The sequence below is a fragment of the Jaculus jaculus genome, chromosome 10 (genome assembly GCF_020740685.1).
Source record: "Jaculus jaculus isolate mJacJac1 chromosome 10, mJacJac1.mat.Y.cur, whole genome shotgun sequence".
Lineage (NCBI taxonomy): Eukaryota > Metazoa > Chordata > Mammalia > Rodentia > Dipodidae > Jaculus > Jaculus jaculus.
In genome coordinates, this window is record NC_059111.1 from 30,781,481 (window position 1) to 30,795,639 (window position 14,159).

General features: G+C 36.8%; 1 protein-coding gene across 2 annotated transcripts in view; it reads left to right on the forward strand.

Moving 5' to 3' along the window:
• Positions 1–14,159, forward strand: part of Ibtk (inhibitor of Bruton tyrosine kinase) — a 70,414-nt gene that overhangs the window by 27,132 nt on the left and 29,123 nt on the right. For both annotated transcript variants that reach the window (XM_004660392.2, XM_045160258.1), the window contains exons 12-18: positions 190–792; positions 1,584–1,670; positions 2,402–2,484; positions 2,570–2,607; positions 3,032–3,128; positions 9,948–10,049; positions 13,005–13,122. In XM_004660392.2, coding sequence (XP_004660449.2) covers positions 190–792; positions 1,584–1,670; positions 2,402–2,484; positions 2,570–2,607; positions 3,032–3,128; positions 9,948–10,049; positions 13,005–13,122 — 1,128 coding nt within the window. The remainder of the gene's footprint in view (positions 1–189; positions 793–1,583; positions 1,671–2,401; positions 2,485–2,569; positions 2,608–3,031; positions 3,129–9,947; positions 10,050–13,004; positions 13,123–14,159) is intronic.

Consider the following 14,159-nt stretch of genomic DNA (forward strand, 5'->3'; position numbering starts at 1 on the left):
TTTAGTTATATAAAGTTACATAAAAAGAAATATAATTCAGTGTTTAGATGTGATATTATATTTAGAAAATACCAAATTTAAACATTTCTAAGTTTAATAAATAACAAATATTTCATTTTCAGGGGAATCAGTGAGAGATGCTTTCCTCTGTTTTCTTCAAAGTAATAGTTATTCTTTTTTCATTTTTAGCCTTTATGAAATTCCAGTTGTGTCTTCCTCATCCTTTTTTGAAGAGTTTGGCCACCTTCTGAAGGAAACAGATGAAATGGACAGCATTCATGATGTGACATTTCACGTGGGCAATAGACTCTTCCCCGCACATAAGTACATTTTGGCAGTGCGTTCTGACTTTTTCCAGAAGTTGTTTCTTTCAGATGGCACCGCGTTAGAATTTACAGATATTTACCGCAAAGATGAAGATTCAGCAGGATGCCATCTCTTTGTGGTGGAGAAAGTTCATCCTGATTTGTTTGAGTACCTTTTGCAGTTCATGTACACAGATACCTGTGACTTCTTAACTCATGGCTTCAAACCAAGAATACTGTTTAGCAGAAAGCCAGTAGAATGTCAGGGCACCCTGAATTCTCACATGGATAAGACAGACTGCCACGAGCATGATAATCAGAAGTCCACGTTTGAGGTTTACAAAAGTAGTCCGTCTCATACAGCTAGTGAGAAGCAAAAAAGCAAATCCAAATCTTCTAAGAAAGGCAAAGGTGTTGGTGATGATGACCCTGTAAGGATGCTGCAAAGTGTGGCAAAGAAATTTGGCCTTGGCAATCTGAGTAGCAGGTAGGATTTCCTTCCTATATGTCCTTCCTATATGTACTTTCTCATGATCCTTCCTTTTAAATGTTCTTCCCTTTCCTTTTTTCCATCTTTCCTCTTTCTCTCTCTCTTGTTTGGGAGAAGTGCTTGGATGTTTGTCCCCCTCTTCTCTGTTTTCTAGTAGAGTTATCACTAGGGGACTTCTTGATTGGCAAATTAAAGGACTGGAAGGCTGTTAGCAGATTTTAATGTTGTATGTGTGTGGGACAGGATCTGGAGTGGCACGTAGTGTGGTATGCTAGAAAGATCTTTGCTATTAGATCTATATAGTATTTGCTTCTTAGCTCTGCTCTTATTGGCTGGGGCAGATTTCTTTGCACCTCCATTTCTGTGTATGTAAAATAGTGGGGATGGTGTTTATAGTGATGGTAAAGCTTTTGTCATACAGCATTGGAGTCTCTTCCCCCAGCTCTTTTGAAAGGTTTAGTTCCTTGTGGTAAACCTTTCATGTGGGGTGAGCATGGAGAGAGGAGTGTGTGTCATGTTTCCTTTTAACTGATACTGAAAATAATGTGAAAATAATGAAGGACTTTGCACTATACATTTGATTTTTGTCTTGTCAATAATGATACTAAACATGTTGAATCTAATTAAAATTCAAGTAAACATGATTTATTATTATACTTTGTGATGAGAGTTGTTGAAATAATTTTTAGAAGATAATATAGTTGTAAGATTATTTAATGGATTTTTTTGTTGTCTTTATCTCAGAAAGGGAATAATCTATTTCTAATTTATATTTTTTTTCTTGGTAGGTTAGATGGAGTCAGATTTGAAAATGAAAAAATTAACGTTATTGCCAAGAAAACTGGTAACAAACTGAAGCTGAATCAGAAAAAATGGTAAGTTAGTAAATGAGTATCAACTTTAGGTACACAGATTTTGGTATGCAGCTGTGGAAATACAGCTGTTCTTACCTCATGTGAAGCACAATGTAGAGGTAGATACCTGTTACCTTTTCTAGTCTTCCTCATTGCAGGAATGTTGGGGAGCTGTTGAGTTCATGGATAAAACATTAATGGCTCAGTAAGCCATTGGCAGCATTCATTATTTTGATTATTTTCTAGTGAAGAAAGGAGTTGTTAATTTTTGTTTCCTCTCACTTGAATTTTGTATCTTGTTATAAGTACGTTTTTTATACAAACCCTCCTCAACCACGCTACTTAGGTATTGTCATTATCACTATTATTTAGTGTAATTTTTTCATGAATTAATATAGTATCCTAAATGTTTATTATTAAATATTTTGTGTTAGCATATAGGTGAACAGATTTGAAGAAAGAGAATCTGGAGATGTTATTAAATGTGCTAAGCATAGAATAACTTGTATAAATGAGAATTAAAGAGCTTTAAATACAACAACACTTAACTGTCATTGATACCTGCTTGGAATAAAAAAGAAAAAAACCAAAGGAAACATTGTATTCTGTTCCTTTTTCAAATATTTCATTTATGATATGACTATTACTGTCTTTCTTGGGATGAACTTTTTAACTAAAAAAAACTCAAGTCAAGCCCAATCCTGTAATGTTTTATTTGCTAATTATACCAGGAAACTGCTCTTTATTTTCAGTTCATTTCTTTGTGACGTTACCATGAAATCTGTGGATGGAAAGGAATTTCCTTGTCATAAGTGTGTCCTCTGTGCTAGACTCGGTAGGTACATACTTAGCTACCTGTGGGTTTGCTTTTGCTGTTTTTTATGCCCTTGTTCTCAGTGAGTGCTCTTGTTTTCTTTCAGAATATTTTCATAGCATGCTGAGTAGCTCATGGATTGAGGTAAGATTTCAACAAAATTCCTAGGCTATAACTACAGTCTATATTTTGGGACAATTATTAAGAAATTCAGACTAGGAAGTTGCTGTTTTAGGTCAGTTTTTCATTTTTATTGAATTTATACTTAAGTCTGACAGAAAATACCAACATTTAGAAGCTAAACTTGTTAGCAAAATATTTCTTAACTCAAAAATTGACCATTATTATTTAGATAGGTATTAGGAGTACCAGGGTATGCCTTGTTTTCTAATTTTTTATGCTTTTCTCATTTTTTTATAATTAGATGTCTTACTTTGGCTCTGTTTTATAAATTTCATATTCAAGTATTTTGATTTCCTGCCCCAAGGTTTTCATATCAGTATTCCAAATTAATATACAGTACTTGTATAACAGTAATGATTTTCTTTTATCTTCTGGTACTCATTAGGCTTCCAGTTGTGCGGCTCTAGAAATGCCAATACGTTCTGAGATTCTGAAAGTCATCTTGGACTACCTCTATACTGATGAAGCTGTGGTGATCAAAGGTACTAAGATGAGTTAGGGGAGCATAGGTATTTCGGCTAGCATTGAATAATGGTAAAATCAACATGAATTTTAATTCTCCGCTACTTGAAATAAATCAGAGGCTTGATTTAATATTCACAGTGGAAATGATTAACAGCAAAGTTTTCACTGCCCTTGGAATGTTGAGCTTTGCACGCACTGGTTGAGGTTAGATTTAGGAGTTCCATTTCTCTGGTTACTTCAGTGGCTAAGATAAATGAGTTGACAACATGGAATATGTTTTTTGACAAATTCTCTCCTTATGTTGTTTGTTGCCCAAGTTCTTCCTAAGAGCTGAAAATTTATGAAGAGATTGTCTTTGTGTGCATTGTAGGCAAAATACCATGTTTATTTTCCAATGTCTTTAGTTGGAGTTGTTTGAAGTATCCTGTAATACTCATTTTACCATTAGGATTTTAGTTTCTAGTGTGTATTAGCAAAAAAATTTTTATTTAGGGTCATAATGGCAGAATGTTTATATATATATAAATACATTATGAAGTGTTCACACAATTAGGTTAATTAACATAGGCATCACCTTATATGAACACCTTTTGGTGTAGAGTAGGAATGTTTTAAGATTTTAAAGTAACGGTTTTTCAGTAGTCATAATACATTATGTTAAGTCTCCACAATTTACTTATTGATCATATAACTTCAAGTTTATAATTTTGATCACTATCCCATTTCCTTCACTTCTGATTCCTGCCAATCCCTCCTATAGTTGAGTTAATGTTAAGTTTTAGATGTGTTGTGGGGCAAGAGTTTCTTTTACATATTTATCTAAGTATTCTAGCACCATTTACTGAAAAGACCTCCTCAGTGAATTATTTGTCAGAAATCAGGTGTACATAAATGTAAGGTTTTATTTCTGGTCTTCCAACTCTTTCCATTGATACACACATGGCCCCTCATGCCAGGACCACACTGCTGCATTTCATTGCTTGGACGTAGATTTTGAAGGTAGGGAATGGATACTTAACTATATTCTTTCAGGTTTGTTGTGAGCATTCAGGATGTTTACCTATATATGCAAAGTTTGGGTTTAGTCAATTTTTAAAAAGTGGTTGGGATTTAGGTAGGGGTGATGTTGCATCTGTAGATGAATGTGTAGATAATTACCATTTCAGCAGTACTGTCTTTAGTTCATGAGTGCCAAATACTAGGTGTCTTTACATGTCTTTATTTATTTATTTTTTTGAGGTAGGGTCTCACTCTTGCTCAGGCTGACCTTATGTCATATCAGGGTGGCCTCCAAGTCTCAGCGATCCTCCTACCTGTGCCTCCCGAGTGCCGGAATTAAAGGTGTGCACTACCACACCTGGCTACCATGTCTTTACTTTTTGTCAATAATTGTTAAAGCTTCCTAGGCATTGCCTTAAACTTCTTTTGTTGAAATCATTCCCTGGATTTTTTTCCCCACTATTTTAGATGGAAGTATTTTTCTTTTTTCTTCTTTTCTTTTTTTTTTTTTTTTTTTGGATTCATCTTTGCTAGTAATTATTATTGGACCTGGTTCTGATTCATTGATCATGCTGAATTCTTTCCCTAGACCTAACAGTTTCTTAGTGGATTCCTTAGAACGTCTGATATATGTAAGAAGCGTCTGCAAGTCTTTAGAATCAGATGCTTTTATTTCTGTTGTTTCATTGTCTTCCCTAACTGCTCTGATTTTCAAAAGCTCTTAGGCTCTGCTGGGTAAAAGTAGAAGAGTGGCTGCCTTGTGTTCTTAAAAGGAAGGCATGGCTGGAGAGATGGCTTAGCGGTTAAGCACTTGCCTGTGAAGCCTAAGGACCCCGGTTAGAGGCTCGGTTCCCCAGGTCCCACGTTAGCCAGATGCACAAGGGGGCGCACGCGTCTGGAGTTCGTTTGCAGAGGCTGGAAGCCCTGGCGCGCCCATTCTCTCTCTCCCTCTATCTGTCTTTCTCTCTGTGTCTGTCGCTCTCAAATAAATAAATAAATAATTAAAAAAAAAAAAAAGAAGGAAGGCATGTAGGCTTTCACCGTTAGTGATGATACTAGCTGTGAGGTTTTTGTAGCTGTTTGTTACACTGAGGGTGAGCCTTTCTATTCCTGCTTTGTTCACACAAGTAGATAAGAGATTTGGTCAGATCGGTTTGTGTCTCTTGAGATGATTATATCTCTTTATTTGTTATTTCATGCTTGTGTTTTATAGTGGCTGATTTTCACATGTAAAATTCTAGGGTGATTTCACTTGAACATGCTTATTCTGTATGCTGCTGTGTTCTGTATGTTAGTCTTAGTTTCCCTATAAGAGCCTTACTGCTTTATGTGAGTATTGGGATAGTTATTGTCCTTGCTAAACACGTTGGTTAGTACTCTTCATTTACTTTCTGAAGTGTAGGAAGAGTGGGTGATAATGGTTTTACCTGGATTTCGCACTGTGAACAGTTTTTGATTACTAATTAAATCCCTTTATGCATTGTAAGTGTATTCAGTTTTTTAATCTTGATTAAATTTTTAAAAACTTTATTGACAGCTCCCATAAGTATAGACAATAAACCATGATATTTCCCTTCCCCACCCCTATTGTACTCTCAAATCTATCCTCCATCAAATCCCTTCCCCCTTCCCACTGGCCCCTCTTTTATTTTGATGCCATCATCTTTTCCTCCTATTATAAAGGTCTTGGGTAATTAGTGTTGGGCACTGAGAGGCCATGAAATATGATCAGCTCTCCTTTCTTGTTGATAGATTTTGGTTGTGCTTGGTTCTCGCTACCTTCTGAAACAGGAAAAAAAAAAAAAAAAGATTGTCCAAAGGAGAGTGAGATCAGCATAGGTTTAAAGGGATAAACATTGTTTAGAGAGATTTTAATGGGTATAGCCTCTCTTTTGCTCCCCCCCCCCAAAAAAAAAAAACTAGTGGAAGTTATTGGAGTCCATAATCTTGGACTCTGTTCCCAGTTCCAGCTGTGGGTTCCTTTCCACTGAGTGGATCTCTTAGCCAATCAGAAAGCCATTGGTATCTCACCTACGCTGGGTGACACCATTGCACAGGTGTGTACGTCTTATCAGGTTGGTTGCTTTCATATAGCAGTATTCCTTGCTTGGTGACAATGTTGCTGGCCAGCAGCTCATTAGCACTTTGCAGTACTATATGGGATAACCATCTGGAAACTGCCTTCCTTCAAGATTCAGCTGAATCTCTCGATGTGTCTCTCGGCAGCATGTGGTGTCTCCAGAAATAGTGTCTTTACCTTTTACCTCAGGTGGGTAATCAAGTGCTTTGACAGAAACCTGTCTTGTTTTGGGGATTTCATAGGTCAATCTGATCAACAGCTCAGTGTGGGTTGTAACTGATTTCTGTTACTGGGAGCTACAAGCCAGAGCCAAATTTTTTTTTTTTTTTTTTTTTTTTATGGGTGCACCAGGGCTTCCAGCCTCTGCAAACGAACTCCAGATGTGTGCGCCCCCTTGTGCATCTGGCTAACGTGGGACCTGGGGAACCGAGCCTCAAACCGGGGTCCTTAGGCTTCACAGGCAAGCGCTTAACTGCTAAGCCATCTCTCCAGCCCCAGAGCCAAATGTTTTAAATCCAAAATAAATTGGTACCATAGAAACCTTCCTCCTAGATAACAGACTAAAAGATATAACCCTCAATAGTAGCATGGTGAGATCCTCTGGTAAGAAGGGCCCTGGAGAGGGTGGGATAAAGCCTAACCATGTAATACTTGGCTGCAGCCTGTCTTGAGTAAATTTTAGTAGTTTGTGTTTTTCTATAAATTTGTTCATTTCATCTGGGCTATCAAATTAGTCCACTTACAAATCTATTCACAGTTCATAGTATTCTGTTATCATTTTTATTTTTGGCTGGTTGCTTACAAAATTACTCTTTTCCTTCCTGATTTCAATAATTTAGATACTGTTTTCTTTTAATTGGTCTTTCTAGTGAAATTTTTGTCCATTTTAATGGTTTTTTGAAAAGAAAATCAACCTTAAGTTTTAATGGTTATCCTAGAAGTCTTTCGTGCTATATTCCACTCATCCCAGCCAAGTCTTTGTTCTCTTTCTTCCACTGAGTTCATTTGTCCTTTGTCTACTTTATTAAAGTACAGGTAGGTTATTTATTTGAAGTCTTTTAATTCCCTGATACCCTATTGCTGCTGTCTTTTGTGTTAAATATCTATTTTTTTTATTGTTAAAAGGCCTTTATGGTTTCTTTTATTATATTTTTAAACGTGATTTTCTTAGATTTTTCTTTCCTTTTTTTAGTAAATTTCCAATTTTTTGAGGTAGGCTCTCACTCTAGCCCAGGCTGACCTGGAATTCATTATGTAGTCTCAGGCTAACCTTGAACTCACAGCAATCCTCCTGTCTCTGCCTCCCAGGTGCTGGGATTAAAGGCATGTGTCACCATACCCAATTCTCCCCTTCTTCCCCCTCTCCCTCCTTCTCTATCTTTCTTTCTTGGGATTATATATCAGAATTACTTCAGAGTGTTACGTCTTAAATGCCTCTCCTCCCTACTCTTTGGGTAGCCTCCATTTGAATTACCTCTTTGTTTATTTGTGCCTATTAGTACAGGTTTGTGATTGCTATGCATTTGGAAATAATTGTTACAAAGAAAATATACATTGTTTTGTGTATATAGTAATGTTTATTGGTATTCTGCATTTTCATGGTGTAGTTTTGAGTTATTGTCAGATACTCTCATTTCAGCCCAAATTATTTCTTTAAAAGTGTGTGTGTGTGTGTGTGTGTGTGTGTGTGTGTGTGTGTATTTTTTGATGTGTTTTTTGAGACAGGTTTTCATTCTGTAGCAAAGGCTGGCCTTGAATGCAGTGTGTAGCCAGGCTGGCCTCTACATCACGGCAGTCTTCAGTTTTTCAAGTAATGGAATTAGGAATATGAACTACCATGCCTGGCTTTCTTTCCTATTTGTATTTCTTGCGAGGAGAGCTTTCCTTATGACAGATTTTCTTTGTTAACCCCAAAATATCTCAAGTTCTTTTGCCATGAAGAAATGGTAGTAGAACTGCTTCACTGTCTTTCTCTTTCATTTTTATCAGTGTGCTGTCCCATTGCAAGCTGGTCTCCATGGTTTCTGATGAAAACTTGGGCCTTAATCTTATTGAGGATCCTTTGTGTATTAGTTATTTCTCTCCCACTGCTTTGAATATTTTGTATTTTGTTATTGTTCAGCAGTTTGATTATGCTGTGCCTCTTACTGATCTCTTTTCACTTAGCTTGGTTGGAGTTTATTGTGCTGCATTTTGGACTTATCTGTTGATCCTTTTCATTAAATTTGTGGCATTTTTATTTTAAAATATTCTTCTATCCTATTCCCCCTTTGTCTTCTGGGTCTTTCCTGTGTATCTTAACATGCTTGGTGCTGTCTATAGCATTCTCTGCCTTGTTCTTTGTCACTCTTTATTTCTGTTCTGTATATATTAGATCATTGTTAAAAATACTGTTTGCTGGGGCTGGAGAGATGGCTTAGCAGTTAAGATGCTTGCCTGCAAAGCCAAAGGTCCCAGGTTCGATTCCCCAGGACACTCACGTTAAACCAGATGCACAAGGGGTACACACATCTGGAGTTCGTGTGCAGTGGCTGGAAGCCCTGGTACACCTATTCTCTCTCTCTCCCCCTGCCTATTTCTATATCTCTTTCTCAAATAAATAAATTTAAAAAAGTAAAAAAATACTCTTTACTTTAGGTTCCTGAATATATTTAAAAGAGATAATTTAAAGTATCTAGTTAGTCTAAAATCTTGACTTCTTTAGGGGTTCTCTTGGCTGTTTTTTCTTATGTGAGTCATGCATGGTTAGGCCTGTCACAGCAGTGGCCTTATTTTTCAGCACCAGTCTTCCACATCAGTTACTTTCTTGTTACTGGGACAAAGTATCTGACCAGAAGCAACTTAGGGAAGGAAAGAATTTCTTTCTGGCAGGGATGGCATGATGGGAGCAGGAGGCCAGCACCATATCACCAGGTCAGCAGGGAACAAGTGGGGACAGAACAAGAACAGCAGGCGGGGCAGTACGTAGAACCCCAAGGCCCAACTCCCAGTGACATTTTCTTCAGATTCTATTACCTTCCAAAATAGCTCCACCAACTGGGAATTAAGTGTTCAAACATGGCAGTCTATAAGGGACAGTTTCATTCAAACCACCATACAGAGGAAAGGATTTTCAGAAATTCTCATTTGTCATTTTCAGTGACTGTAACTCCTTTGTTTAAAAACTATGTTCTTTTTATTTTTCTCTTTAACCCTTCTTTTTTTCTACATTACCTTATTTCTGTGGATTTTTTTCCTTTCTGTTTTATTTGCAAGTTACTTATGGGCAGTAGTTCAAGGCCATTTATTGGAAGTACTTTGAATAAAGAAGTTTTTAAAATTAAGGAATTCCTATAGTTTTTTAAAAATATCATTAGATGACAAATCCTGTTTTAAGTAAAATCTTATGAGTGCCCCATATATATAGGAATGTGTGTGTGGAGCTGAGATTTGACTTGTCCTTGTATTTGCTTGAGGAATAGTTCTCTTAACAAACAGAAGATTATAAACAATTAGGCATTCTGGTAGCCTTTTTGAGTGAAATGATTACTTGCAACTTGGGCATTTTATGGTACCAAGGTGAGCCCAGGCATTTGGCATGTGTTTTTTAGTTTTCCTCCTGGATGGTGGAAATATTCTGATGTGCTTATTATTTGTCATCGTTGCCATCCCAACATACAGAAAATAATCACAATGCTCTTTGTCCTAATGTCTTCTTTAAAATTAGTTATGATGGTTGTAGAGTAACAAATTAATATTTCTCTTTTTTTTTTCTTAGAATCTCAAAACGTGGACTTTATTTGTAGTGTTCTTGTAGTGGCAGACCAGCTTCTCATACCTCGGTTAAAGGAGATGTGCGAAGTAGCATTAACTGAAAAACGTAAGTAATTTGAAACTAGAAATATTAGTATGTTTTCAGATTGATCCAGGATTATTACATTATGTGGGCTTTATATTATTTTATTGACTTTATTATTCCACTGTGACAAAATATGCTGTTTTTTATGCCTTTAAAAAGTTTTAACACATTTAGATAATTACATGTATTTATTTGTAAGTACAAACTCTTCTCAGAAGTATGTAAAAATAAGTATGTTTTACTAGAAATATATTTTTATTGAGATGTAAAACCACAAATAATAAAGAAGTTATGAAGTTATTTATGGATTTTAGAGTTTGAAAGCAAAATGTAGGTTTACTCCTCCCGTGGTTGTGTCTTTGTGTATACCTTCCCGTGCTCTGCTATCAGGTAGAAGTGCTGTGCAGCTCTTCCATTACTGCATCTCAGAAAGCCTTTCAGTACTTTTATGTTTGTTATTTCAGTTAATCACATGGTTGTTTCCCTTTGAAATCCAAGGTTTTTGTTGTTGCCTTTATACACAAATTCTTCAAACTGTCAAAATGATTAATTCCAACCATGTTGATTACATTCTTCCCCCTTTTGATCTCATTGTCACCATGGGAGTTGAGGGTCTGTGATACCCACCCCTCCTATGCAGTGCCCCAATAATCTGGAGATGTTGTTTCTCTAGTCTGCTCTCATTAACTTTCCTGCGGGGAGCAATTGGCTCTTCCCCCTGACTGCTTTTTCTAGCATGAAAGTTGCATCTCCTTAGTCTACCCTGCAAGGCTTTTGGCTTTCTAATATTTATTTTGCTTCATTGCTGTTTGTGAAATGTAGTAAGAGTTTCTGTCATAATTTTCCTTTTTATACTTGATGGGAATTTGCATAGCTTGGTTTTCTCACTACTTTCTTGAGTGCTATGATTATCTCTTCTTGGTTAAAGAAAAACAAAACAACAACAACAACAAAAACAGTAGCCCTGCTTTTCTTTTAGTAAACAGGGAGGAAAAGAACATAAAATAAAATACCCTGCATAGAATAGATACAATATATTCATTTAGGTGATTGTTCCACATGGTGGACTCACTTTCCCAATCTTTTTTATATTCTGCATGGACCTTGCTGCACAGTTGGCTTTATTGATCATTACTTCCCTAGCACAAGAAGCGTTCCTTAAAAATCTGTTCTCTGTACACTGGTGACATGCAGCTCATTATTTATAGCCAAGCAGTTCTAGAAAAGTTATTTTTAAATTTTTTAACATTTTTATATATTTGGGAAAGAGTGAAAGAGAAAGAGAGAGAGAGAGAAAGAGAATGAGCATTCCAGGGCCTCTAGCTCCTGCAAGTGAACTCTAGATACATGTGCCACCTTATGCATCTGGCTTACATGGGTACAGAGGAATTAAACCTGGATCCTTAGGCTTTGCAGGCAGTTACCTTAACCAAAAAGACATGTCTCCAGCCCTAGAAAAGTTTTTATATGATCTATTTTTGCTAGTTTTATGTGATGGTCAGTGTGGGTTGCAGTATCATGTTAGTCAGGACATTAGACAGACCATTACTGACTGGAGTTAAAACTTTTGGGAGCGTTCAGGGGGAAAGAAAAGAGATAGAAGAAAATGGGTGTAAAGGAGGAGCAATGTTCCTCTGTTGGTAGAGATTCCGTGTAAGTTTAAAAAAAAGCAGAGGCTTAGGAAGTTCTGGTTACATGCTATATAGAGAGAACAATCTTGTAGAGCCTCTAACAAAACAGTACTTTATATACAAAATTACTAGAATTATTTCTCAGTTTAGATTTTTGTACAGGTATCAAATTCTGCACTGGCAGGGACAATCCTGTAGTAAGATTTAGATATATTTTATTTTGTTTGTGTGTATGTTTATGTTGCAGTTAGGTTCACATTGCTGGCAGAAATCACCCAACCAAGAGCAGCTTGTGTGTATGGGGCGGGGGGAAAGGGTATATTTTGGCTTAAAGAGTTGGGGGGAAGCTCCATGATGGTAGGGGTAAATGGTTGCATGAGCAGAGGTTGAACATCACCCCTGGCCAACATAAGGTGGACAACAGGAACAGGAGAGTGTGCCAAACACTGGCAAGGGAACACTGGTTATAATACTCATAAGCCGACCCCCAACAATACACTGCTTTTAGGAGGTGTTAATTCCCTAATCTCCATTAGCTGGAAACCTAGCATTCAGAACATTTAAGTTTATGGGGGCACCCGAATCAAACCACCAGTGTGTATCTGTATAAATTCTGATAGATTAGACAGAATTTTATAGAATTATTTTAGAAATTCTCTTAGTCTTAATATCTGTTAACATATATATAAGTGTGTGTGTGTATGTATGTATGTTTGTGTGTGTGTGTGTATATATATATAATGTATATATGTATATATATATGTATGTGTGTGTATATATGTGTGTGTGTGTGTGTGTGTGTGTGTGTGTGTGTGTATATATATATATAGTGAGAGAGAGAGAGACAGACAGACAGACACACAGACAGACAGAGACAGAGACAGGATCTTGCTATCTTGCTCAGGTTGAACTCCTCCCTCAGCCTCTGGGTTGGTGGAATAACAAGTGTACACTGAGTTTCTTTTGTAGTTCTATAGAGGAGTGACTAGCTTTTCTGTACTACATAAGTGATATTGTGCAGTGATGAAAGTTGTTGGAGGAAGTGTGTCACTTCTATTCCTTCTTTCCCATGATACTGACATCCTTTTGTATTTTGTTTTCTTTAAAATTTTTGTGTATGTGAGGTGTTTTTTTTTCCCCCCTTGGATGCAGCTTATTGAAATACTTTGGCGTCCTTGATGGAAAATAAGTTTTATATTTGTCCCAGTTTTGCTTTTTTTTTTATTTAAGAAATAGTTCTCCTTTTCAAGATTATGTAGCCTTACTACTGTAGAAATATGTACGTTTCATTTACAGCAGTTAATGTGCTTTTCATCTAATTTTGCAAATCTTTTTCTTTGTGTAGTTACCCTTAAGAATGCTGCTATGCTGCTGGAGTTTGCAGCAATGTACAATGCTGAACAACTGAAACTGTCTTGCTTACAGTTTATTGGACTGAATATGGCAGCTCTACTTGAAGCAAGGTGTGTTGGGTGCATACGCTGTATGACTTTTGCAAAAGCACATATTTATATAGAGTAGGAGAAGATACTCCAATTTAATACTGAATTTAAACATTTACCTGGATGGAAAGATTTTAATAATTGCCAATGATTTAGGAGTCAAAAATTGTAAAATTAGAGGTATCTTGGAAACTTGAACTGATTTTAACCTTGTTTTTGCTTTTTGTTATTGAGACAGTGTTTTACTCTGTGGCCTAAACTGGGAGCACACTCAGAAGTGGATACCACCATGACTGGCTAGCAATGATTTTTTTCTTTATGAAAATTTATACTTAAAAAGTAAGGGACCAGGGAGATGGCTTGGATAAGAGCACTTGCTTTTCCCTGAGTTCAATCCCAGCTCCCATGTAAAAACCAGGCCTGGTCATGCATGCCTGTAACCCCAGTGCTAAGGATAGCAGAGACAGGATTATCATTGGGGCTTCCTGGTCAGTCAGTCTAACTGGAAAAGTAGCATGAGCTCCTGGTTCAGTGAGAGAGCCTGTTTCCAGGACACAGGGCAGAAGAGCAGTAGAGGAGTTCACCTCGTGTCTTCCTCTGCCTACACATGCATGCTTATGCAGCGTACACATTTGCACACAATGTGAATATGTTGTGCACACGAAATATGCACACACCCACAATACTGTATATACATGTGCACACCAAAGGGGGAAATAGGATGAAAACATGATATTTGTGAACATACATACTTGAGGTTGGAATGCTTTTGTCAGCTTCCATATTAAGGCTTTATCATCTAGTTTATTTCTGGGTTTTGCTTTAGCTGTAACTGTACTAACAATGATTATAATACACACACACACACACACACACACACACACACACACACACACATATATATATATTTAGTAGTAGTTAATGATTACTGTGTAGTAAGCATTTTTCTCAAAGTGCTGTATAGGTTATTTCATCTCAGGAAAACCTTATGAAGTAGCTTTTGTGCATATCCTTGCACTACAGATGAGAAGACAGATGGAAGTTTGTCCTTTCTTATT